Below are 24,546 nucleotides of genomic sequence, written 5' to 3' on the forward strand. Positions count from 1 at the left end.
TCTCAGGGTGATGCCATGAGGTGGGGGCTACTACTGCTGTAGGACATGGGTTACATCTCAGGGTGATGCCATGGGGTGGGGGCTACTACTGCTGTAGGACATGGGTTACATCTCAGGGTGATGGGGTGGGGGCTACTACTGCTGTAGGACATGGGTTACATCTCAGGGTGATGCCATGAGGTGGGGGCTACTACTGCTGTAGGACATGGGTTACATCTCAGGGTGATGCCATGAGGTGGGGGCTACTACTGCTGTAGGACATGGGTTACATCTCAGGGTGATGCCATGGGGTGGGGGCTACTACTGCTGTAGGACATGGGTTACATCTCAGGGTGATGCCATGAGGTGGGGGCTACTACTGCTATAGGACATGGGTTACATCTCAGGGTGATGCCATGAGGTGGGGGCTACTACTGCTGTAGGACATGGGTTACATCTCAGGGTGATGCCATGGGGTGGGGGCTACTACTGCTGTAGGACATGGGTTACATCTCAGGGTGATGCCATGGGGTGGGGGCTAAAAATAAACAAAGAGGCAATTATTTATATATCGATCTGTTTCTATTTTATTTCAAGAAATATTATTCACAATAGTAATTTTTCTGAAATTAATTTCTGGGGAAACAAATCTAGCTTCATGCTGGATGTTTTACCGGAAGTCTCAGAAATACAAGAGTAACATCATTTCATCATGATTTATTGAAATAATTACAAAATCTATAACTACAATTTGTCATCTCTGTAACATTACTTTGATAAGCAAATATGAAGGGCAAGTAATCTAAACCTGTTGCCACAAAAAAACTTGTTATTGATACTCAGACAGTCTGTGACATGTTACTGATTTCTCACTTTACCAATTTACAGACACCAAATCCTTTCCTATCATAAACTTGTTGGTCTCGACTGTAACATTGGAAAGTACAATCTACACCAGATTGTTACTACAGACTTTATGTGAATGCAGTGTTTCACATTGGTGATATACTTAGACAGCAATACATTTTTGTTTTGATTTTTACACAATAAATGACATGTCATCAAAATACAGTGTACATTTTTTATTTGATATCAGACTATGGAAGTAAACAAGAGCACATTGTTTTGATGTGGTCACAGCCATTGCATTGGAAATTGTAAAGATATTTATAGTAACTATCATAACCACATGTGATCTACCCAGTTGAATTACTTGGATGTCAAAATGTCTTCCATTATCAGCAAGTAAAATATTTCATCTTTGATCATTGTATTTACCTGACTGTGAAGCATTAGAAAGTATAGTGCCTTAGTGACAGCAATGTACTTTATCATTTTACATGATTATTTCTTACATTGCTCTGATTCATAAATAATCAACAACATAACCCAAAATGAAAACAAGATTAGACATATATATATAGTGACTGAAAATTAACACAGACATGTATTCAATATGTACAACAATATGACAATATAGTCTGAAACCAGTCTCTGTAAGCTATAACGTATTGTATTTACAGTAAACGTCATCAAATACAATACTGAGAAAATATCTCAAAATATTCCATTGACAATCACAGCTTTTTGATCAGTTTTCATATTATGAGGATTTTACAAACGTTCCTGGCCACATCAAATTATTTCTGTGATGAAATGATCAGTGTCACATTTTTAAGATCTACAAAAAAATTCCTGGCCACATCAAGTTATTTCTTTGTTGCACTGAGTGGATCATCAAATATACTTGGAGCATCAGAATCAAATATTGAAGCTCCTGAAGCTGCTGTGCTTTTCTTTTCTGTCTTTTTCTTTGTTTTTGATCTTTTTGGACTACTCTTGGCCTCTCCAAATATATCACCTGAAATGAGATGTAAAATGATATTACATATACACAATTTTAAGATCCACCATCTTGAATGCTGCATTGTGGTAAATATATCATTCTGTTGATGAATACAAATAAATCATTGTGGTCAACTCTATCATACTTTTTGTAATCACAAATAATCTAGTCATTATGATTTGGTTCACCTGCAATATAATCCCATAATCCTTTGCCTCTGAGCATGCTCAGTTTGGCTTGCCACATAAACAGCAGTTAGCCACATATATGACTCTTACCACACAAAACTATCAAATGTTCAACAGTTGCCATATATGTGACTCTAACCACATGTAAAACTATTATCACATGTTTAGCTGTTGCCACGTGTATGACTAATCACATCATGTAAAACTATTTCATGTTTAGCTGTTGCCACATGTATGACTAACCACATGTAAAACTATCATCACATGTTGAGCTGTTGCCACATGTGACACTATCACCACATGTTCACATTTGCAAAATATACAGAAAAACCCACATTACACTTCATATGTACATGTATATATGGATAGTTTTGGTTATAGGTTGATTTAAGAATCTTGCTGAGAGTACTAACCACCTTCTACTTCTTTAAACAATGGGTCTTTGTCCTTTTTCTTTTTCTTCTCTTTAGTTTTACTTGCAGGTAAATCAGCAAATATGTCTGTATTATCTGCAAACAAATCACTCTCTTTTGTCTTGGATTTGGTTTTCTTGGTCTTCTTGGGTGAGGCAAATAAATCATCATCGTCATCATCTTCATTCTACAAAAGTGAAAGTTTTACATTCAGGCTGAAGTAAACCCACTGTGAAGTTTGCAGTGAGGCTGAAGTAAACCCACTGTGAAGTTTACAGTGAGGCTGAAGTAAACCCACTGTGAAGTTTACAGTGAGGCTGAAGTAAACCCACTGTGAAGTTTGCAGTGAGGCTGACATAAACCCACTGTGAAGTTTACATTCAGGCTGAAGTAAACCCACTGTGAAGTTTACAGTGAGGCTGACATAAACCCACTGTGAAGTTTACATTCAGGCTGAAGTAAACCCACTGTGAAGTTTACAGTGAGGCTGAAGTAAACCCACTGTGAAGTTTACATTCAGCTGAAGTAAACCCACTGTGAAGTTTACATTCAGCTGAAGTAAACCCACTGTGAAGTTTACAGTGAGGCTGACATAAACCCACTGTGAAGTTTACATTCAGCTGAAGTAAACCCACTGTGAAGTTTACATTCAGCTGAAGTAAACCCACTGTGAAGTTTACATTCAGCTGAAGTAAACCCACTGTGAAGTTTACAGTGAGGCTGACATAAACCCACTGTGAAGTTTACATTCAGGCTGAAGTAAACCCACTGTGAAGTTTACATTCAGGCTGAAGTAAACCCACTGTGAAGTTTACAGTGAGGCTGAAGTAAACCCACTGTGAAGTTTACATTCAGGCTGAAGTAAACCCACTGTGAAGTTTACATTCAGGCTGAAGTAAACCCACTGTGAAGTTTACAGTGAGGCTGAAGTAAACCCACTGTGAAGTTTACATCCAGGCAGAAGTAAACCAACTGTGAAGTTTACATTCAGGCTGAAGTAAACCCACTGTGAAGTTTACATCCAGGCAGAAGTAAACCAACTGTGAAGTGTACATTCAGGCTGAAGTAAACCCACTGTGAAGTTTACAGTGAGGCTGAAGTAAACCCACTGAAGTTTACAGTGAGGCTGAAGTAAACCCACTGTGAAGTTTACATTGAGGCTGAAGTAAACCCACTGTGAAGTTTACAGTGAGGCTGACATAAACCCACTGTGAAGTTTACATTCAGGCTGAAGTAAACCCACTGTGAAGCTTACAGTGAGGCTGAAGTAAACCCACTGTGAAGTTTACACTGAGGCTGAAGTAAACCCACTGAAGTTTACAGTGAGGCTGAAGTAAACCCACTGTGAAGTTTACACTGAGGCTGAAGTAAACCCATTGTATCATATTCATCAACAATAACCCAGGCTATGTATAGAAGTGAACTGTTGTCCCAAATATATATAAAGAACAACCCACTAATCACAACACATAAGATCACTCTATCATATGTAGTATTCTTTAACACGATATCATAACATCAGATGGAGTGAAAACATCAACATTACATTTCAAAAATTTGTAAAGAGTACACCCACCATTAGAGTTGTTTTCTTGGGTTCTTTTTTGCTGTATTTTTTTGGTATTGCACCTGTTGCAGCAAGCTTGTCATCTCCTCCAGTGGTTTCCTTAGTTTCTGTAGAAAACAAAAAGAAGTCAGAACATGGAATCTACTGTTGACAAGGCTACTGGTATTTTGTATACTGATGACTGGAGAGCTCCATTCTGTGATAATTAGCTCTGACATTATCTGTATATACATACATACATACGTACATGCATGCATGTACGTACACACACACACACGCACACACACACACACACACACACACACACACACACACACACACACACACACACACACACACACACACACACACATACACACACACACACACACACACACACACACACACACACACACACACAGACTGGAGTACTATTATGTACATTGGGTGCATGTCTGTCCATAAGCATGTTTTTCAACAGGTACCCCAATATAAACTTCTTGTATTTTCAAAACACAAAATGTTGTAAAACATATCAAAAGTATACAATGAAAACTAACAGTGAAAGTCTGTAATTCTGTAAACATGATTTATATAATTATATCAAAAATGAATTACTTTTACCAGTCTGTTTTGATGGAGAATCAAATATATCATCGACATCATCCACTGTTTTGTGTAATATACTTGGACCAAACAGGTCATCATCAAATGTAGTCTTTGACTTTTTCTCTCTTTGTGAAGTAAACAATCCATCATCAACATCTAGGTCTTTTGGTTCTGATGGAGCAACTGACATAAATGGATCATCTATTCTTGACTTTTCTCCAAGTAAATCATCATTGCCAAATATATCTGAGGAGTGTGATTTTGTTTGATTAGAACCAGGGATACCATCAAAAATATCATTTTCTGAGTTCACATTTGGTATATCTCCTGTATTCTTATCTTGGGTTACTGATGTCTGGCGTCCTCTCCGTTTAGGGGGTCTTCTGTTGGCATGTCCTCTTGTTCTACCCTGGAGTGAGAACATGATTTGATTACTAGGTTATCCATCAAAAGTAGTTAATAGCTCATATTCTGATGTATACCGACACAACTTTTGATAAAAACACAACGATGGAGAAGACAGACATAAAACTATCTTACATAAACATTATATTACCTTTTGTAATGTTGTTAAAGTGTCAAATGTAGCTGCTTCTTCAAAACTAACAGGTGTTGGGTCATACTCTCTTGGTGATGGAGTAGCTCCGGGTAGTAATGCTGATGGATTGATATTCAGATTTGCCTGTAACAAATGAAATCCAAAACTACAAATGTATAGATTTATGGCATCAACAAGCAATGTTATAGTAATCCTTACAGTCCGGATATGGGTTTTGCAGACCAAGGCTGTATGGCATAAGGGCCTGACTTAAGGAGGACCTACAAGGAAGAGATAATTACCTTGGAAGAGGCACTGGGTGTATGATAACAAGTGTTAAGGTGGAAGAGATACTGGGTATATGATAACAAGTGTTAAGGTGGAAGAGATACTGGGTATATGATAACAAGTTTTAAGGTGGAAGAGATACTGGGTATATGATAACAAGTGTTAAGGTGGAAGAGATACTGGGTATATGATAACAAGTGTAAAGGTGGAAGAGATACTGGGTATATGATAACAAGTGTTAAGGTAATTACAGTGGAAGAAATACTGGGTATATGATAACAAGTGTAAATGTGGAAGAGATACTGGGTATATGACAACAAGTGTTAAGGTGGAAGAGATACTGGGTATATGATAACAAGTGTAAAGGTGGAAGAGATACTGGGTATATGACAACAAGTGTTAAGGTGGAAGAGATACTGGGTATATGATAACAAGTGTTAAGGTGGAAGAGATACTGGGTATATGATAACAAGTGTTAAGGTGGAAGAGATACTGGGTATATGATAACACATGTTAAGGTGGACAGATACTGGGTATATGATAACAAGTGTAAAGGTGGAAGAGATACTGGGTATATGACAACAAGTGTTAAGGTAATTACAGTGGAAGAAATACTGGGTATATGATAAAAAGTGTAAAGGTGGAAGAGATACTGGGTATATGATAACACGTGTTAAGGTGGAAGAGATACTGGGTATATGATAACAAGTGTTAAGGTACTTACAGTGAAAGAGATACTGGGTATATGATAAAAAGTGTAAAGGTAACTACAGTGGAACTGTGTGTATGAAGTGTGAACTTACAGGGTATTTTTTCATATAATTAATTGCACCCAATCAGTATTGAAACTTGATCAATAGAACACTCACTAGAGATAATCATCTTCAGTAATTTTTAGCATGTACAAGGACTCTTGCCTTTATACACTCAGATAATGAGTGTGTTGAGTAGAAGACAAAATCTACAAACCTGTAATTTGCCAACATTGTTGGACTTAGAGGCTTGTGCTAATACATCATTTTCAGTAGATTCTTCCTTTTTACTCAGTGTTGGTGATGCTGCAGGGCTAGGTAATGATGGCTGTTAAAAGAAATAAAATTCAAGTTGATGGTGAATTCAAACATAGTTGGGCACAAGATATATATACATTGTACATATGCAAAACAACATTTTTCTTTAGTTTTAAAAACATCTTTCTCTGACACATCAATAACATCTATATGTTCTGTTTGATTTGACTGTATACTTGTATGTGAATTAAAGGGAAATCTATTATACATTTTATTATCACAAGATTAATCTCCCAAATTATTCATTACCTTTGATGAAGGAATAGGTTTAGGTTTAGGTTTAGTAATGGATGCTGATGTTGGTTCTGGGCTTTCTGGGTCCATTGGTGGAGGCCGTCTTGAAAATAGTCCATCGTCATCATCGTCACCACCAAAAATAGGATCTGAATATTAAACACATACACTTTATAGTTAGATGCAGGATGAATCAACTAAAACTTCAGAATACTGTTAGAATTATTATTTTGTTACTACAATGAAAATCAAGAGACTAGGCTGAAACAAAATGTTGTTCGGCTCAACAAAAATCTTGCCAACACTGTTTTGTTTCAGGTCTTATGATTTTCATTGTATAACAATGTATTGCAAATCATGAATTACACATGTAACTGAATTACCTCTGTACTACATGTAGTTATTGATGGCACTACGTACACTACCTTGATGTCCTTGTGTAAACAGTTGTCAAACATGCACTTAATTGTTTGTCTACAAATTGTAAGTCTGTGCGGTATTGATAGGATTTGATCACTGGGCAATCATATACGTCAGAGAGAGTCCATCAACATAAATACATTGAAAATTGGAACAGAAAGTATGGAAAGTATAGATCCAGTTACAGCTACAGGGGATCTCAGCTTTATGGTATCTAAAACATAAAACTTCAAACCTTTAACAGGAACATCTTCTTTGTCTTCTGGACTAGGGGTCCTTTTTAAGCCACCTAAGTGGTCCACTCCACCAAATAAAGCAACTCCTCCTACAGGTTTCTTTTTACTTGGAGAGTTTTCCTGTGGGTTAATACCAGGTGTTATAATGTTATGAATGTACAAGTGGGCTTACTACTAGTAAGAGTGGTTTTAGTGTTACCTGTCTGATGCTAGAAAGGTAGCATGTGAATGTACAGTGGTTAGCACTAGTAGTAAGGGTGATGGTTATGGATTTGTTTTGACACTTCTTCTTTGAATGTTCCAATAGAAGGGGCAAAGGCAGTGTTCATTGTGAGATTGTTCCAGTCATTTATGGTGGGAGGATAAAAAGGGAACTAGTATTTGTTTTAGCTGAGTTAGAGTGAAAAGTGTATGAATGAGATCTGCTTGTTGATTAGATTATATATAAAACACAGAAGTGTTGTTCTGTAGGAGGTCAACTTTGCCAATGAGTGCTTTAACATCAGCCAACTATAACTTGATGTGATGGCTAACTCTATCACACAGTATCATCAACAAGTACAAATATATTCCTACCTTTGATGTCTTTTTCTCATTAATTATACTGTCTATATCATCATTACCACTTGTTTTTGTCTTTTCATCAGTTTCCACTTTTGGTTTACTATTGTCACCAAACAAATCATCTACATCACCATCATCATCCTTTTTATTCAATGGTTGTTTTTTAACTCCTTTGATCTCTTCTTTCCTCTTTCCTGATGTTTTATTACCCAGTATATCCTCTACGGTATCAGTGGATGATACTGATGTTGTTGCTCCGGCAACATGTACTGTATTTTTAGATTGAGTGTCTGTTTTAATATTTTTGCGGGGTTCAGCCTTTTTGGTAATACTAAATAAGTCATCATCATCACCTACAAACAACGATGATGTAGGTGTAGCTCTTGTGGCTGATGATGTTTTTTTGTCTTTTTGTTTTACTGTGGATTGTTTGACAGCTTTCCTGGGTTCAGCTTTCTTAGCACTGCCAAACAAATCGTCGTCATCGTCGTCATCACCACCAAACAGACTTGAAGACTTGACGGCAGGTTTTGGTTTTGATGCGTTGACAGACTTCTTCTCTTCTTGTTTTGGTTCACTAGTTGGAAATTTGGGCTGTATACCAACACAATAAAGTTTTATGAATAGTTTGATACTGACAAATTTATGGTGTCAACATTACAATATTTGCTTTACTTGCAACAAACACAGACAAAAGTAAACACAAGGACATGACACTACACATTCTTGACTTTAGCTAATCAAAGTTCTAACATGGATAATGTAATAATGCAAATATCACCACAATGTGTGCGCACTGGTGCAAGTAATCACATACCCCTATCTTGGCTGACTGGGCTTGTTATACATATCCTATCTGGGCTGACTGGGCTAGTGATACATACCCTATCTGGGCTGACTGGGCTAGCTATACAAACCCTATCTTGGCTGACTGGGCTTGTTATACATACTCTATCTTGGCTGACTGGGCTAGTGATACATACCCTATCTGGACTAGCTATAATACCCTATCTGCGCTGACTGGGCTTACTTTACATACCCTATCTGGGCTGACTGGGCTAGTTATAAATACAATATCTGGGCTGGTTGGGCTAGTTATACATACCCTATCTGGGCTGACTGGGCTAGTTATACATACCCTATCTGGGCAGGTTGGGCTAGCTATACATACCCTATCTTGGCTGGTTGGGCTAGTTATACATACCCTATCTGGGCAGGTTGGACTAGCTATACATACCCTATCTTGGCTGGTTGGGCTAGTTATACATACCCTATCTGGGCTGACTGGGCTAGTTATACATACCCTATCTGGGCAGGTTGGGCTACTTATACCTACCCTATCTGGGCTGACTGGGCTTGTTATACATACCCTATCTGGGCTGACTGGGCTTGTTATACATACCCTATCTGGGCTGACTGGGCTAGTTATACATACCCTATCTTGGCTGACTGGGCTTGTTATACATACCCTATCTGGACTAGTTATACATACCCTATCTGGGCAGGTTGGGCTACTTATACATACCCTATCTGGGCTGGTTGGGCTAGTTATACATAACCCTATCTGGACTAGCTATACATACCCTATCTTGGCTGGTTGGGCTTGTTATACATACCCTATCTGGGCTGACTGGACTTGTTGGACTGAATAAATCAACATCTGGTGTGTCTTCACTTCCTCCACCAAACAAAACATCTTCGTCGGCAAACAGACTCTTACTTTTACTCCTTGGTTTATTTCTCTGTAAAGTGTCAACAAGTACATATTATAACTGATTGTATTGAAGTTACCTGCAAGGAAGTCATTTACTATTGCTATTGTCATAATTGATTGGTGTAATAATGTCTTTCCACAGAGTGCATTCACTGTAAAACATCTAGCAGCAAATATCAACTAAAGCTAAAGTATAGCAGACATGGTTTTCATGAAGACAACCTATTTCCATGAGATTTACCTGCTGTGGTTGTGGTTGTGGTGGTTGTGGTGGTGGTGGTTCTTTACTTGGTGTTCCAAACAAACCATCATCATTGTCATCATCATCCTTTTCATCATCATCATCAAATAAACTCAATGTAGTTGGAGGTTTCTTTTTAACAACTTTCACTTCCTCTGTTTTCTTCTGTTAGACAATAAAATATCAAGATATTAATTCAATGTTCTATAGTGGTGGATTTTTAACATATATCTTTTGTTGCTGATACTAGAGAGTGGGATTATCAAATTTTTTATCAAGCCCAAATAGCTAAAAATCAGAACAACTTTTCTATATACTTTAAATTCTTTTATTGACCTCCAACTTGTGTTGTTGTAATCACTAAGGTATGTATGAATACCTGGTAATCAAAGCCTATCAACATTCCACAAATGTACACTTTGTTGACAAACATACCACAAATCTACACTTTGTTGACAAACATGCCACAAATCTACACTTTGTTGACAAACGTTCTACAAATTTACACTTTGTTGACAAATATTCCATAAATCTACTTATACTGCCTGTTGCAGGTTAGTGTTCACTGGCTCTGTTTGATACAACCATCCAGAAACTACTAAGAACCTGCACATGCTACACTCTAAGGAGCAAGATCACAATTTCTTGGTACATCTTGTCTAACTGAAATAAACTATTTTAACATAACACAGTGCCAATGTTTTGATGTCTGCATTTGATGTCGCCATGGTGACACAGTTGTTTATTTCATTTAGACAAAATGTGGCAGGAAACTGTATTCATTCAATCTTGCTATCTTAAAGTGTGGTATGTACAGTTTGTTTGTGGTTTGTGCATGGTTGTATCAAACAGAGACAGTAAACAGTAATATGAAATGGGTTGTAATATAACTGCAATTGTGACAAATCACTAACCTGTGGTTGTGTACTCTCAGCTGATTTCTCTTCCTTTGGTTGGACGTCATCCTCACTCACAGATTTCCTTTCACCAAACAAATCAGCTCCACCAAATATAGCCACACCTCCAACAGGTTTCTTCTTACTGTCAAATCATACCAAGACATCTTAGAAGCCACTCTTAGTACATCAAGTCATTACATAACAAGATTTTAACATCAAAAATTGAAATAGGATCATACTTAACTAACACTATGTTCTGTACTCTACAAAACTATGAATTACCAAATACCATGTGATGTTACAAAGTTTGAGATTTTGTTAACATCCTTGGCATAGTATGATTACTATTGACTAGTAATCACCACAATTTGCAGTCAGGTTCACACCAGCAACATGCAAATTAAGGATGCCAATCACCACCTGATGTTATTTTTTTCATGATTTTTGGATATCAACATTTTTGCTTATGTGGAATATTTTTCTATAATTTCATGTTGTCTCCATCCTTACAGTTACAGAGAATGATTGCACACAAAAACAACAGCATGTGGAGTTTGTTTCATCTACACATCATCATATCACTGACAGTCTTGACTAAACAAGATTGAACAGGCCACACTAATCATATGACTGACAGTCTTGAATACACAATAGATTGAACAGGCCACACTAATCATTCTATCATTATGACTGCATTGTTTTGTTTGATAAAATTAATCAGAACACATCTCACACCTTTATTTCTCATAATGTTTTAATATATACTTACCTATCTTTAGGTTTAGGTAACGTTGTACTAAATAAATCATCTTCATCGTCATCACCACCACCAAATAATCCACTACTTGAGGCAGGTTTGGATGAAGGCTGTTAGAAGAAAAACATTTTATCACTGATTCATCAACTCTAAGCAAATCTTAGACAAAACATGTAAAGAAATATAACACTGTGACTGTGAAAGTGACATGAACTCAACACCTTCAAACAAATTACTCCTTGATTTTAACTTTGTAAACTTTGTAATATTTTTCATTTTAGCCATTTAGCCATGTAAATTGGAATTGTAACTATCATTTTAGCCATAAAAATATTTTATTATGGTTTGCAAAGTATGATTGGGTGGGAAGGGGTATTTTGATGACACTGTAATGTATTGTTTTTTTTTAAATTTATCATTAGATTATTCTGCCTTACTTCAATGTAACATCAACAATATAGTTGATTTAAATATGTCATGTGCATAATTAAGTGAACACTGAACTTCAAGACTTAGTAGCTATGACTGGAAAAAAACGTTTTCAAAATTTTGTTCTAGTTTTTTTAAGTCACTGTACTTGATTGAAAATGTATTATTGCATAGCAATCAAACCCTATATTAACACCCACATATCTAAACTTTGTTGACAAACAAATAATGACTGTTTACATATGGACATCAAGCCATTGTACACAGTACCATCATCAATGTAAAAGGGGTAACTATCTTAGTGTAAAGTTGTGTAAATAAACAAAATATATCATAAAGTGGTAAAAATCTACAATAATTCAAATCAGTTTTAGTTCTTACCTTAGACTTAGTTGATGTTGATGTGGATGTAGAAAATAATGGGTCATCAGACTCATCAGCAAACAAACCACTACTGACTGCACTTGATGATTTCTTAGGTTTGGGTTTACTACATTGGAAATATAATGAAAGCTGTTAATAACCAAGGCTACAGCTAAGTCCTATAGCTTTATCATCTAAATCACTTATAATTATATGCATACCAGATACATCTGTACTTGTTTCAAGTATTTATGAACACAGGCAAAAAGCCACTTTGTCAACCACCATACATGTACTGAATATGTCATAAACAGGAGACTGCTTTTCTTCTATGTATTATTAAACCTACCTGGACTTTAATACTGTACTTGGTTAATCATTACATGTACTGAGTTAATCAGAAAGAGGATATGTTTATAACAGATACTCTAGAGTGCAGTGAGTAACAGTCAATTTGATTACCTTTCAACCTTAGCAGTACTTGGAGCACTTAAAAACTGATCATCTTCTTCCTCCTCATCAATGAATAAACCACTACCAACATCTGCTTTTTGATCATCTTTTTTGACAGTTTTCTTGGGTTTCATGTCTGCTTCTGTTTCTCCACCCAAAGGTCCCACATCACCAAATACAGCGACTCCACCAATAGGCTGATGACATTAACACATGAAATGTCAACACTAAATACAAACAATGCAATGGTAGGCTGTTGATCTATCCCAGGTGTTAGAGTACAAACAATGCAATGGTAGGTTGTTGATCTATCCCAGGTGTTAGAGTACAAACAATGCAATGGTAGGTTGTTGATCTATCCCAGGTGTTAGAATACAAAACAAAAATTTGAACAATAGGATGTTGACAGAACAAGCCAGGTGTGAGAGCAACTGACAACAAATAGTAAGTTGCCAAACACATTCCAGGTGTTGGTACAAAATACAACAATTTTAACCAATGCATGCACTGATGACACAATTACACCAGGTGTCAGGATGAAATGCAATAACTCAACCAATACACTGATTGACAGTCACACACCAGGTGTTGGCACAAAATATAACTGCACTGAGAGTTTGGTAACATTATCAGTCTTGGTGTACATACAACATACAACAACTCAAACCATAGACTAATGATATCAATACACCCAGAACTTTGTACATTACCCAATACCTGTTTATAGTGTTACAGTAATACTAGACCATAATGATTGCATACACAAAGTGTAACTTCTGTACCTTTTTGGGAGATGCTTTATCCAGTTTTGGTGGTTTCCTGCTAAAGAAGTCATCATCATCATCATCTTCATCATCATTACCATCATCACCAAACAAATCAACAGTCTTGGTTTTTTGTGTTTTTGGTTTGGTTGATTCTGAAATGGCACAAATAGACGCATACAAATTGATGATGTCCACCTTCACCAAATTAAAGTGCACTTGACACATCCTAAAATACCACTCTGCCAAATTTTCCCATGCATATAAATAGATATGTGTAGTGTTTGCCATTCATTGCACACTCCCATTTGTTATGCAACTACATGGTAGCACAATGTGGAAACCAATAGATATTCACTCAACGAGTTTTCACTTTTTGCTATGCCACATCATTTATACCTGTGACATCACATGATATAGTTTGTGTATTGCTAAAATTTAATCTTCTTCTTGGTAAATGAAATATAATTATGCATGCAGGGATATGTGGTTTCCTGGGTGTGCATAGTCAGAGGCAGTATCACTGTTTCCCAAAATTTCCAAAGTTGCTTATTGTAGAGTGACAAGGGAATACATTTCATTTTCTCTGATTGCACACTACTTGTCTGTATGTGGTGGAATAGCTATTATCTTCATCATTCAACACAAATGTATGTATAATATTAAATGTCTTTTGTCTCAAGAAATTACAAACTGATGAGATCTTGCAACATACCTTTCTTTGTTGTCTTGGTTACGGAAGGTGAAAACAAATCATCATCATCATCGTCATCAAACAAACCTGAACTGAGGGATGGCTTAGAGACAGGCTTAGTGTCAGGTTTCTTAATATCTTCCACCTATAGAAAGACAACATGTCATTTCATAACATAACTATCAATCAAATATTTCTACTGATTTGAGACCAAACTGGAAATGCTCCTAACAGGGTTTAATATTTGCTGATGAGGTGTGCATACTATAAAAAGTTCAGGTTTTTTTTGTCTATACATTGTACAATGTACAATGTACAATGTACAGGGTATATTGCCTTGAGGATATCTTTGAGTGAATCTGTTTTAGATCTCAATACTTCAACCATTTTCAAATACAAAGATATGTTCATAATTTCCCTTTTCTGATTCAAGCAATGAGATCAATATCAAAACCAAAACATATCATTATATAAAGTTGGGTTGTGTCTTTACATGCTGCGAGAATTTAAGTAATAAAGGGGATGAGACATACAGTCACCCACATCATCTATGACATATCACTATCTTACCATCATCTATGACACATCACTACCTTACCTTCATCTATGACATATCACTAACTTACCATCATCTATCACATATCACTACCTTACCATCATCTATGACATATCACTACATAACCATCATCTATGACATATCACTACCTTACCATCATCTATGACATATCACTACCTTACCATCATCTATGACATATCACTACCTTACCATCATCTATGACATATCACTACCTTACCATCATCTATGACACATCACTACCTTACCATCATCTATGACATATCACTACCTTACCTTCATCTATGACATATCACTACCTTACCATCATCTATGACATATCACTACCTTACCATCATCTATGACATATCACTATCTTACCATCATCTATGACATATCACTACCTTACCTTCATCTATGACACATCACTACCTTACCATCATCTATGACATATCACTAACTTACCATCATCTATGACATATCACTATCTTACCATCATCTATGACATATCACTACCTTACCTTCATCTATGACACATCACTACCTTACCATCATCTATGACATATCACTAACTTACCATCATCTATGACATATCACTACCTTACCTTCATCTATGACACATCACTACCTTACCATCATCTATGACATATCACTAACTTACCATCATCTATGACATACCACTACCTTACCATCATCTATGACATACCACTACCTTACCATCATCTATCACATATCACTACCTTACCTTCATCTATGACACATCACTACCTTACCATCATCTATGACATATCACTAACTTACCATCATCTATGACATATCACTATCTTACCATCATCTATGACACATCACTACCTTACCATCATCTATGACATATCACTATCTTATCATCATCTATGACATATCACTACCTTACCATCATCTATGACATATCACTATCTTATCATCATCTATGACATATCACTATCTTATCATCATCTATGACATATCACTATCTTATCATCATCTATGACATATCACTATCTTATCATCTCTTGACATATCATCATCATCATCATCATCTCTTTACCTCTTCATTGTCTTCAGGCTCATCTGTTTTATCTGTGAACATATCATCACCACCTGGTCCAAACAATGACACAGCACCTGCTGGTAACTTTTTACCTGACTTTGTTTGTTTAGGTTTTTTCTCTGCAAAGAAACACATATTAGTACCCTGGTAGTATAACTGTAAACACTCTGATATTGGCAAAGTTTGTAAGAACCTCAACACATTAATTCAAACTACTTAGAAATATATATTACAAAGACTCTCCATATAAAATAGCAAATCAACTTTAGTAGTAGTTAAGGAATGGCAACATCCACCAAGTGTCCTCATTGCTAACACCTTGCAGTTTCCTTTATTTCTAGTAGTTGTAGAAACATAACTGTGACATAGAATTCGTATGACTACAGTTATAACCTACCAACTTTCTTTTCTTGTACTTCTTCTTTCTCTACTTCTTTCTTCTTTGCAGGTTTTTCATCAAACAGGCCATCCTGTTTACAAAGAAATAAGATGAAATGATAAAAATTAAACATTGTCAATGGTCCACCCTGATGGCAGAGACAATGCTGTACATAGACTACAATAGAACCCCATGACAAGTGCATATCAGTTTGATATAATCTGGCTACTTACACAACCAGTTGTTCTATTCTCAGCAGTTGTGAACAAAGCAAGTGAAAGTGAAACAGAATACATCAAAAGTATGAGTGCAAATACCTTGAGGACCCACCTCATGCATCACAGAGTTGAGTCATTCTTACATACATTCATTGTGTTTTATAACTGTGCGATGCAATTTTATGTACATCATAAAATGTCTATGAACTTATTTGGATAGAGGTATGCTATAACACTTTCAGTATTATGCAGAAGTCAATACCAACAACCAATAGTATATGTGTGCACTCATGCAAATAATCATGGGTACATATTTAGACATCAATCATACACATATTTTATGTAAGTCAGCAACATCAATCGATAAATCTTATTTCTAGATGTCACTGGCATACCCAAATAACTCATTTTTGATTATCAGGTCTTCCATTTACTAGTCTGTAGTTGTATGGTATAAATATGATTGGATAATAAAATCACTCATTTTATAAGACACTTACATCATCATCGTCAAAGAGACCAGACCCACCACTGAATAAACCTGACTTCCTACCAAATGGAGAGTCATCGCCTCCAAAAATATCATCCTGTGGAGGTGGACCGAACAAATCATCATCTGTGGTAGGAAAAGACATGACGCAGTCAGTTTGTTAAGGTGGTCAGTAGCAAGAAAGATGACAATACAACAGAGGCAATTCATTAAGGTGGCTATGTCTAAAAGGAAGACAAGAAGACAGGTGTTTTTGAGTTCAAGTTAACTTGTTAGACATTATAAGTGTTATTGTTAACTTATTACCTTGAAAGATCTGTTTTTATAAACTGATTTCCTTAATTGGCACTGATAGCCTAGTTACCATGACTGGTACTTTCTTAAGGTGGTCAATACTTTGTTAAGGTGGTTGGTACAGTGTTAAGGTGATTTCTACTTTGTTAAGGTGGTTGGAACTTTGTTATGGTGTCTAGCACTTTGTTAAGGTGGTTGGTACCTTGTTAAGGTGGCTGGTAGTAAATAAAACAGACTATCTTACTACTTACCTTCTTCTACTTTCTTTTCCTTAGCCTTTTTGCTACTTTTCTTCTCTTCTTTCCCTTTCTTCTTTTTCTGACTTTTATGTGAGTCTCTACTAGTTACTGTGTCTGATTTTTGTCTGACTGGTTTTTCTTCCTCCCACTCATCATCACTGTCACCTAGTGGTGATGGTGTACCTAGTTTAGCAGCTAATTCTGCAGCAAAACCTGGTCCTTTAGTTCTCTGTTCAAAAGATAATCAAATGCTCAAATGTATTTATTGTATTCACATGACAACAAAGAAAGCACCTTGAAAACTTGTCAAGTCCTATTAGTAATCATGGTAAATATCACATTACCAATGAATTTTACAAGCCAACCAATCACATCAGTCACATGATCACATGATAACTATAATTTTGATCACATCCAAAAATATAAATATAAAAAAAGATAATGCCAACCCTACCTATTGTTGTAAGATATCGAATCAGAAACATAACAATTTTTGGTTAACCATATCAGTATTATTTGATTACAGTACCTTTGGCTTGTCTTCCTCCAAGTCACCTTCAGATTCATGTTCTTCATCAGAATCACCACCAAATAAATCTCCTGACTCATCAGAAACATCCTGTTAAGTGAGGACACACAGACAATGAATGGCTGACAACTTTTAGACGAATCAAGTCTTTACACTACTTTTGATTTGGAAAACCTTATTTATAACATCACAGAGTAAATTAGAATTAAACAATGACAGAAAATGCAACTACTCAAAACAAAGTATTACAAAGTAAAACACAAAATCTCCAGCTATTACAACATCAAAGGTCAATTTAGAGAACTAACTGGTATACCAAATGATTAAGAAAACTCAAAAAATCATAAAATGTTGATATTAGACAATGAATCACAACACCAAATATCTACCTTAGCTGAGATTTTAGATTTGGTCCTCCTCTTTGTTGGCTTCTCATCTTCTGATCCACTTTCCTCTTCACTGTCACTCTCTTCTGACTGTAAGAATCACGACATTTCAAAATTATAAAAACTCACTCCAGTGACAATGTACTTTCTTCTGATCATAAGAATTAACAATTTTTTCATTTACAAAACTCATGCCAGTGACATTGACATACACTAAACACTAGTTTTTACTCGTCACACTATTGAAGAATACACATACAGCCACAAAATAAATACACACAATCACAAAATAAGATAAAGAGAGGCAAGTTATGTTTCTGAAACTATGTGACTAGGAACTGACAAATAACACAAGCAGAGCTAACCAGCAGCCAGTCCAAACTCAGAGGGTTTATAGTTTCCATTTCATATATCTCTATTCTGAACTGTTAAAAACACTGAAGGTATGTAGCACTCCCTAAATGAGTGAATCAGATTGGTGGTAATAATTGACATTCTACTGTCAAATACACTGATTCATTACATGGGCTTCCTTTTCAAGACAGCTACATGTACATACATTTTGTCTTGTATGTAAATCTATGACATTTCCAAAATGGTGTCAGCTGGTACAGATATAAAACAAGTTTTCTAAATGGTCAATAAGTTACAGGACAATGGCATATTTTGGCCATGTGAGGGCGTACTACATATATGTGAAAACCTTCAGTGTTTTCAAGGGTTGAGCATGGAGATTAGCTCTTGTTCATTCAACAGACTTACAAGCCGGTACACAATAAGACAATCAAAATATGTGATGAATACATTGAATGAACAGCGGACTAATGTCTGTTGACTGAATATCTGGATGGTGTTACCTCAGATTCTTCTTCAGACTCACTAACACTTTCTTGTTCACTTTCATCATCTTCGTCTTCCTCTTCTTCTTCTTCCTCTTCTGACTCTGCAAGTTATAATTAAAATTGTCCATCAATATGTCACTTCCACAGACAAGTCATTTAGCAATCAAACAAACTGATTAGATTCCACTGATTTCCATAGGGGAGAAAGAGGGAATCAGTCTAAACAAAATTTGTCGGAAATTTGTAATGAAACAATTTCAAACAATTTATAGGTTATATAGGTTAATAATTTGCATAAATTAGCATATACCGGTATTATGCATATTGTCATAAGTATAGTATATAGTATAATTTATTTTATTTGACTACAAATAATACGTACAAAGATACACTAACATCAACATACAGAAAAATAAACAAAACATTAAAATACACCTAAATATTAAGTAAAGCATATTGTCTAAATTACTGTCAGTATATGCCTGTACAGCCAATTTACAATCCTAACATGAGCACACATGTACACACAAAGGGATGTGGGATTATGTGTTGCTAGTATATAATACACAGTGAGGGAGAAATGTGACATTGTTTATAACCCTGATTGAGTTGTGTTCATCAATGAAAACATACATTTCCAATAAGTTCCCTATTCCATCTTTTGGTTATTGAGATGTCAATTAAATACACACCCAATTTTTGCAACTCACCTTCACTCATGATATCTCCAAGACCAACGTCATCATCTTGTAGGAAATCCTGAGAGCCAATCAAGTGTGGTAATGGTCTGTGTGCATACAAATCCTGTTGGTACACACAAAATAAAAAGCTACAAATTATGACAAATGTTTACCAAACAACGTGACCATTATCAAATACACATAATTATAGATACCTATAACTGATATACCAGTATTACTAATCTTTACCAACCGGATATGGATTTTGCAGACTGACATTGTACAGTATTTGGGCCAACCTTGGGAGGGCCTGTAAGCCATACTACTGCGGTCCACAAAACCCATATCTGGTCCATAAAAGATTTATCATATACCATATCAAGCATTAAAATACGACACATTACAAAACATTATTTTGCTTATTTTTGGGCAAAATAATGGTTCAACAATTCACACAACTGACCTTATATGCAATACAGGAAATTATCATGAGGGGAACATCGCCTTTGCCAGCAAAGTGCAATTCTTGCACTTTCTTATCAATCCTTATCAGCTCATTACCGTAACTAAGTGTTTGCTTTTTTGACATTGTCCCTCACTGAATTACAATGGAGGCAATACGGTGGATATGAAACTGGGTAATAAATGATAAATGTCAGTATGTCTTCTGCTACATATAAGGGAATAGACTTATAATCCTTGTCATTACATGATGCCTTCATTTACATGACTGTAAAATGAAGGATTGCTTCTTGCACTAATATAGGAACATTGGCATCACAATGTTTTACCTTGAGTTCTGTGGTAAAATGCTTTCTACTGGCTATATTGACACCATAGTGTCTTACCCCGAGGTTCTAAGCTAGGATAATTTCTATTGGCTACAATCAAGCTTTACCTAGAGTACTATGATAGGATTATTTCTATTGGCTACACTCATGTCTCACCTTGGATACTATGATAGGATCATTTCTATAGGCTATATTAATGTCTTACCTTGGGTACTATGATAGGATAATTTCTATTGGCTACATTAATATCTTACCTTGGGTTCTATGATAGGATCATTTCTATAGGCTACATTAATGTCTTACCTTGGGTTCTAAGATAGGATCATTTCTATAGGCTACATTGGTCTCATCTTCATCCTCAGAGTCAGAGATAGCATCTTTGATATCCAATTTATCAAAGGCATTGTCCAAAACAGACAGGCCATAACCTATTGCTTCTGTTACTTTAGGAATTAAATCGGACTCCTTTTCTTCTCTGCTTTTATCCTGTATTTGGGGAAAATATGTGATATTTATCAGTCAGAATGGATTGTTTATTTCACAAATATCATACAGCAATGTCACAAATTATCATACTGGTATCTATCTCAACCTCAAGCAGAGTTCAAAAAAAAAATCACTATATATGTACAGTATGTAAGAACCTACTTACAAAACATAAACGATGTAATGTTCATTGGACCCCAGCAATCATGGTTAAATATACACAAATCAGTGTTCACTGAACCCCAGTCTATTCACGACCAAACATGTATAATGTTCACTAATGCTAATAATTTTGTATTCACTTCTTTGATATTGAAAAGTTTTGTCCCAGATTTTACCTCTTCTTTCTTGTCTTTGTCTTCTTTCATTTCCTGTTTGCTATCTGCCTCTTCAGGAGAATCATCATAAACTCTCTAAGGAAAACAAAACAAAATTACACAGAATTACAGTATTATCAACAACAAAAGAATGATTTTCAGATTTATAGTTTGGTTAGCACTATGTGTACATGTGTAGTGGTACAGACAGATCTTGTAGCAACTGGTGTATCTTCAGCTATATTAACATGTATCGACTGTGAATGAAAACGCAGAATCCACACATGTAATGAAATATCACATCTCTAAATTTCATCGCTACCAATAATAGGAACAAGCAGGCAAACTTACATTTTCGATGAACTGCGTGTTGGAAAGCATAAGGAAGTCATTGAAAACATTGTGTAATCTTCCATCAGTGCTTTTAGTGCTATGAACAAGGCCTTCCACTTGCTTCTCTATTTCATGGGTACGAGAGATCATCTTCTGGGAAAACTCTTGCATGTACAGCAATAACTGTAAAAAAATCAAAACAATGGTTCCAATAGAAATACTTTAAATAAAGGCACTCTGTACCATCTGTCTATTTCCTACATTCATTTAAGAGAAGTATAAACTCTATTTGAACTTTAATAATTGATAACAGATACAAGACTACTACCTACATTCTAGTAACTACAGTACTGGTATGGCATTGCATGTACCGGTATCTATCAATTGAGGAGGATAGTAAATGGAGAGTTAGTCCTTTTACTATCTGCCATTTAGACCAATTAAAGTCTTGTCTGTGCTATCCATTGATCAATATGACTATGAGTGACAGCATCAAGTGGTATAAAGCATTTAATGGATCCATGGGTATTGTAACTTACATTCATAATTTCAATCTTAATCTTACACTTAGTGTGTGGATAAATCAGTAATCTTACACTTAGTGTGTGGATAAATCAGTAATCTTACACTTAGTGTGTGGATAAATCAGTAATCTTACACTTAATGTGAGCATATACATGTAGTCATACTTACCCCTGAATCAGATGCCAGAGACCAGTTTGTACTTCCCTTACGCAATTCACTGATTGTCCAAGGTCGTTCCCAGGATTTACCTTCACCTGATCCCTCTGCAACAGGTCCATTAGAAAGGCCTGTTGCTCCCTTATCATTCATAGGTCCATTTACCTTGTATAAAAACATTAAAATGACGATAATGACAACAGCGAATATCAACCACATCAAGTCATACATGGCTGTGCAGTGAATATCAACCACATCAAGTCATATGGCTGTACAGTGAAATAGTATACTCATACTTTTAGTAGCCAAAATTCAATAGAAGATGAAGCACAGTTTTTGTTTTATTGTAGTCTATACATGGACCTTAGGAAATCATTACTAGACAAAATAACAACTTTAATTAACACCAAAATCAAATAAATATACATGATAAATTTCCACATTCAATGACAAATTTCCCATCATACCACAAACTTTTTACATGTAACTTCCAATCACAGCAAACACATAATCAGACATGACAACTACTATTTATTTATTTAATGTTGTATACTTTGTGCCTTATAAACCAGAGGACTGGGTGTGGCTCTTACATTGTAAACTGTACTACGAACTATATTTATAATTTGATAAGTCCACATAGGACACTTTAAATAAACAAATTAGATAACATAACAGCAGCAGGGTGAGATACGATAAAATGTTTTGAGTCTTATCCCTCCAGTGTAACTCAATATAACCACATTGCTATCATTGTAAAGATAAAAGATTGTATACATATATACACTTTAACATTCGATCAATTTGTCTTTGTCTCCATTGTTGTAAATTTGGGGTTTTTAGTCAGTCCTTTTTTTTTAGTCTTTTTGTGTTTTTAATATTATTGTAATCATCTGTACGTTGCTGCTTTGCACAGTTACAGTACTCACTAAACAGATTCATAAGGTTGGAAGTTCACACTAATATAGTATCATTCTTTGATACACAACAGAAGGTGGCGATCACTCGAAACAAAAACAAACGACACAAAACTATGGAAATAGAGGTAAATAAAGCATTTAGCCACTTTCACCACATTGGTTTTTAATCAGATTGGGGTACAAAACAGATTCCAATTTTTAAAAGCAAAATTGTTGGATAGGCACTAAAATCGTTCAGAACCCCACCCACCCCAAAACTAAAAGTATTAACTTTTTTATCCTAACTATTGATCTCACCCCTTTACTTGGCAGAATACGAAGGAAAGGAACTTTGTGCAAACATGGGTATAGGATCATACAATAGTTTTAATCATAGCTCTGCCAGGCAGATTATTATCACATCTCTCAATAATACCCTGTACATGAGTTGGCCATATTAAATACCATTGGGCCTGTAATTCATTCTATATCAGTAATCTCTGCAAAATCATGTAAGACTAAGGGGTGGAATGGCAAACACAATATTACAATGTCCAGGAAACATGTGTTTTGTACATGTATTTATGTCTACATATATTCAATATGGTAAGTTTCATAACAGAAACATTTTTCATTTTTCAAAATAATTAATTTCAAGACAAATTACTATTTACAATGCCAATATCAATATAATCATTAATAGTTTCCAGTAAAATTAAAATATTTTGTTAAATAATGCTGTTATGAATTGTCTTCAAAAAGTCATCCGAGTCAACAATCTACCAAATGACATTGCATTGCGTTCACATAACATATTACATCAACTCCAATATTTAGAACACTGGAGTTGGTGGGTGTGTATTTTCATTTTGACATGATGAGGTCACAGGAGGTGAGCTATACATGCAAGGCAAGTTATTATCATCCAGTAATTTCTTCATAAAATTGTCACTGTCGTAATTTGGAATATCCCATACTTATTCTACCTGTGACGTGTGACAACAACTTACCTCAGAGGAATCTCCTTGTATGGTTTTCACTGAGTTCGACATCAATGTTTCAGGCTCAGGTGGAGGAGGTGGTGGAGCTGGTGGAGCTGGCGGCGCCATCTTGAT

At 35.7% G+C, this 24,546-nt stretch overlaps 1 protein-coding gene across 1 annotated transcript; it reads right to left on the reverse strand.

Moving 5' to 3' along the window:
* Window positions 1–581: 581 nt before the first annotated feature.
* LOC144434905 (uncharacterized) lies at window positions 582–24,540 on the reverse strand. Its single transcript, XM_078123424.1, has 31 exons — window positions 24,442–24,540; window positions 22,545–22,697; window positions 21,870–22,034; window positions 21,540–21,614; window positions 21,019–21,201; window positions 19,955–20,048; window positions 19,260–19,336; window positions 18,406–18,483; window positions 18,017–18,106; window positions 17,500–17,716; window positions 17,331–17,333; window positions 16,959–17,080; window positions 16,265–16,337; window positions 15,865–15,986; window positions 14,267–14,390; window positions 13,552–13,706; window positions 12,797–12,984; window positions 12,353–12,461; window positions 11,555–11,652; window positions 10,801–10,927; window positions 9,887–10,051; window positions 9,548–9,673; window positions 7,944–8,525; window positions 7,367–7,487; window positions 6,727–6,860; window positions 6,377–6,487; window positions 5,138–5,263; window positions 4,591–4,990; window positions 4,003–4,100; window positions 2,427–2,613; window positions 582–1,840 (listed from the first exon to the last, which is right to left on the reverse strand). Exons 1-31 carry the CDS (start codon window positions 24,538–24,540, stop codon window positions 1,689–1,691), a joined length of 4,554 nt encoding a protein of 1,517 aa, XP_077979550.1. The 3' UTR covers window positions 582–1,688.
* Window positions 24,541–24,546: the final 6 nt, after the last annotated feature.

The sequence above is a fragment of the Glandiceps talaboti genome, chromosome 5 (assembly GCF_964340395.1).
Source record: "Glandiceps talaboti chromosome 5, keGlaTala1.1, whole genome shotgun sequence".
NCBI lineage: Eukaryota > Metazoa > Hemichordata > Enteropneusta > Spengelidae > Glandiceps > Glandiceps talaboti.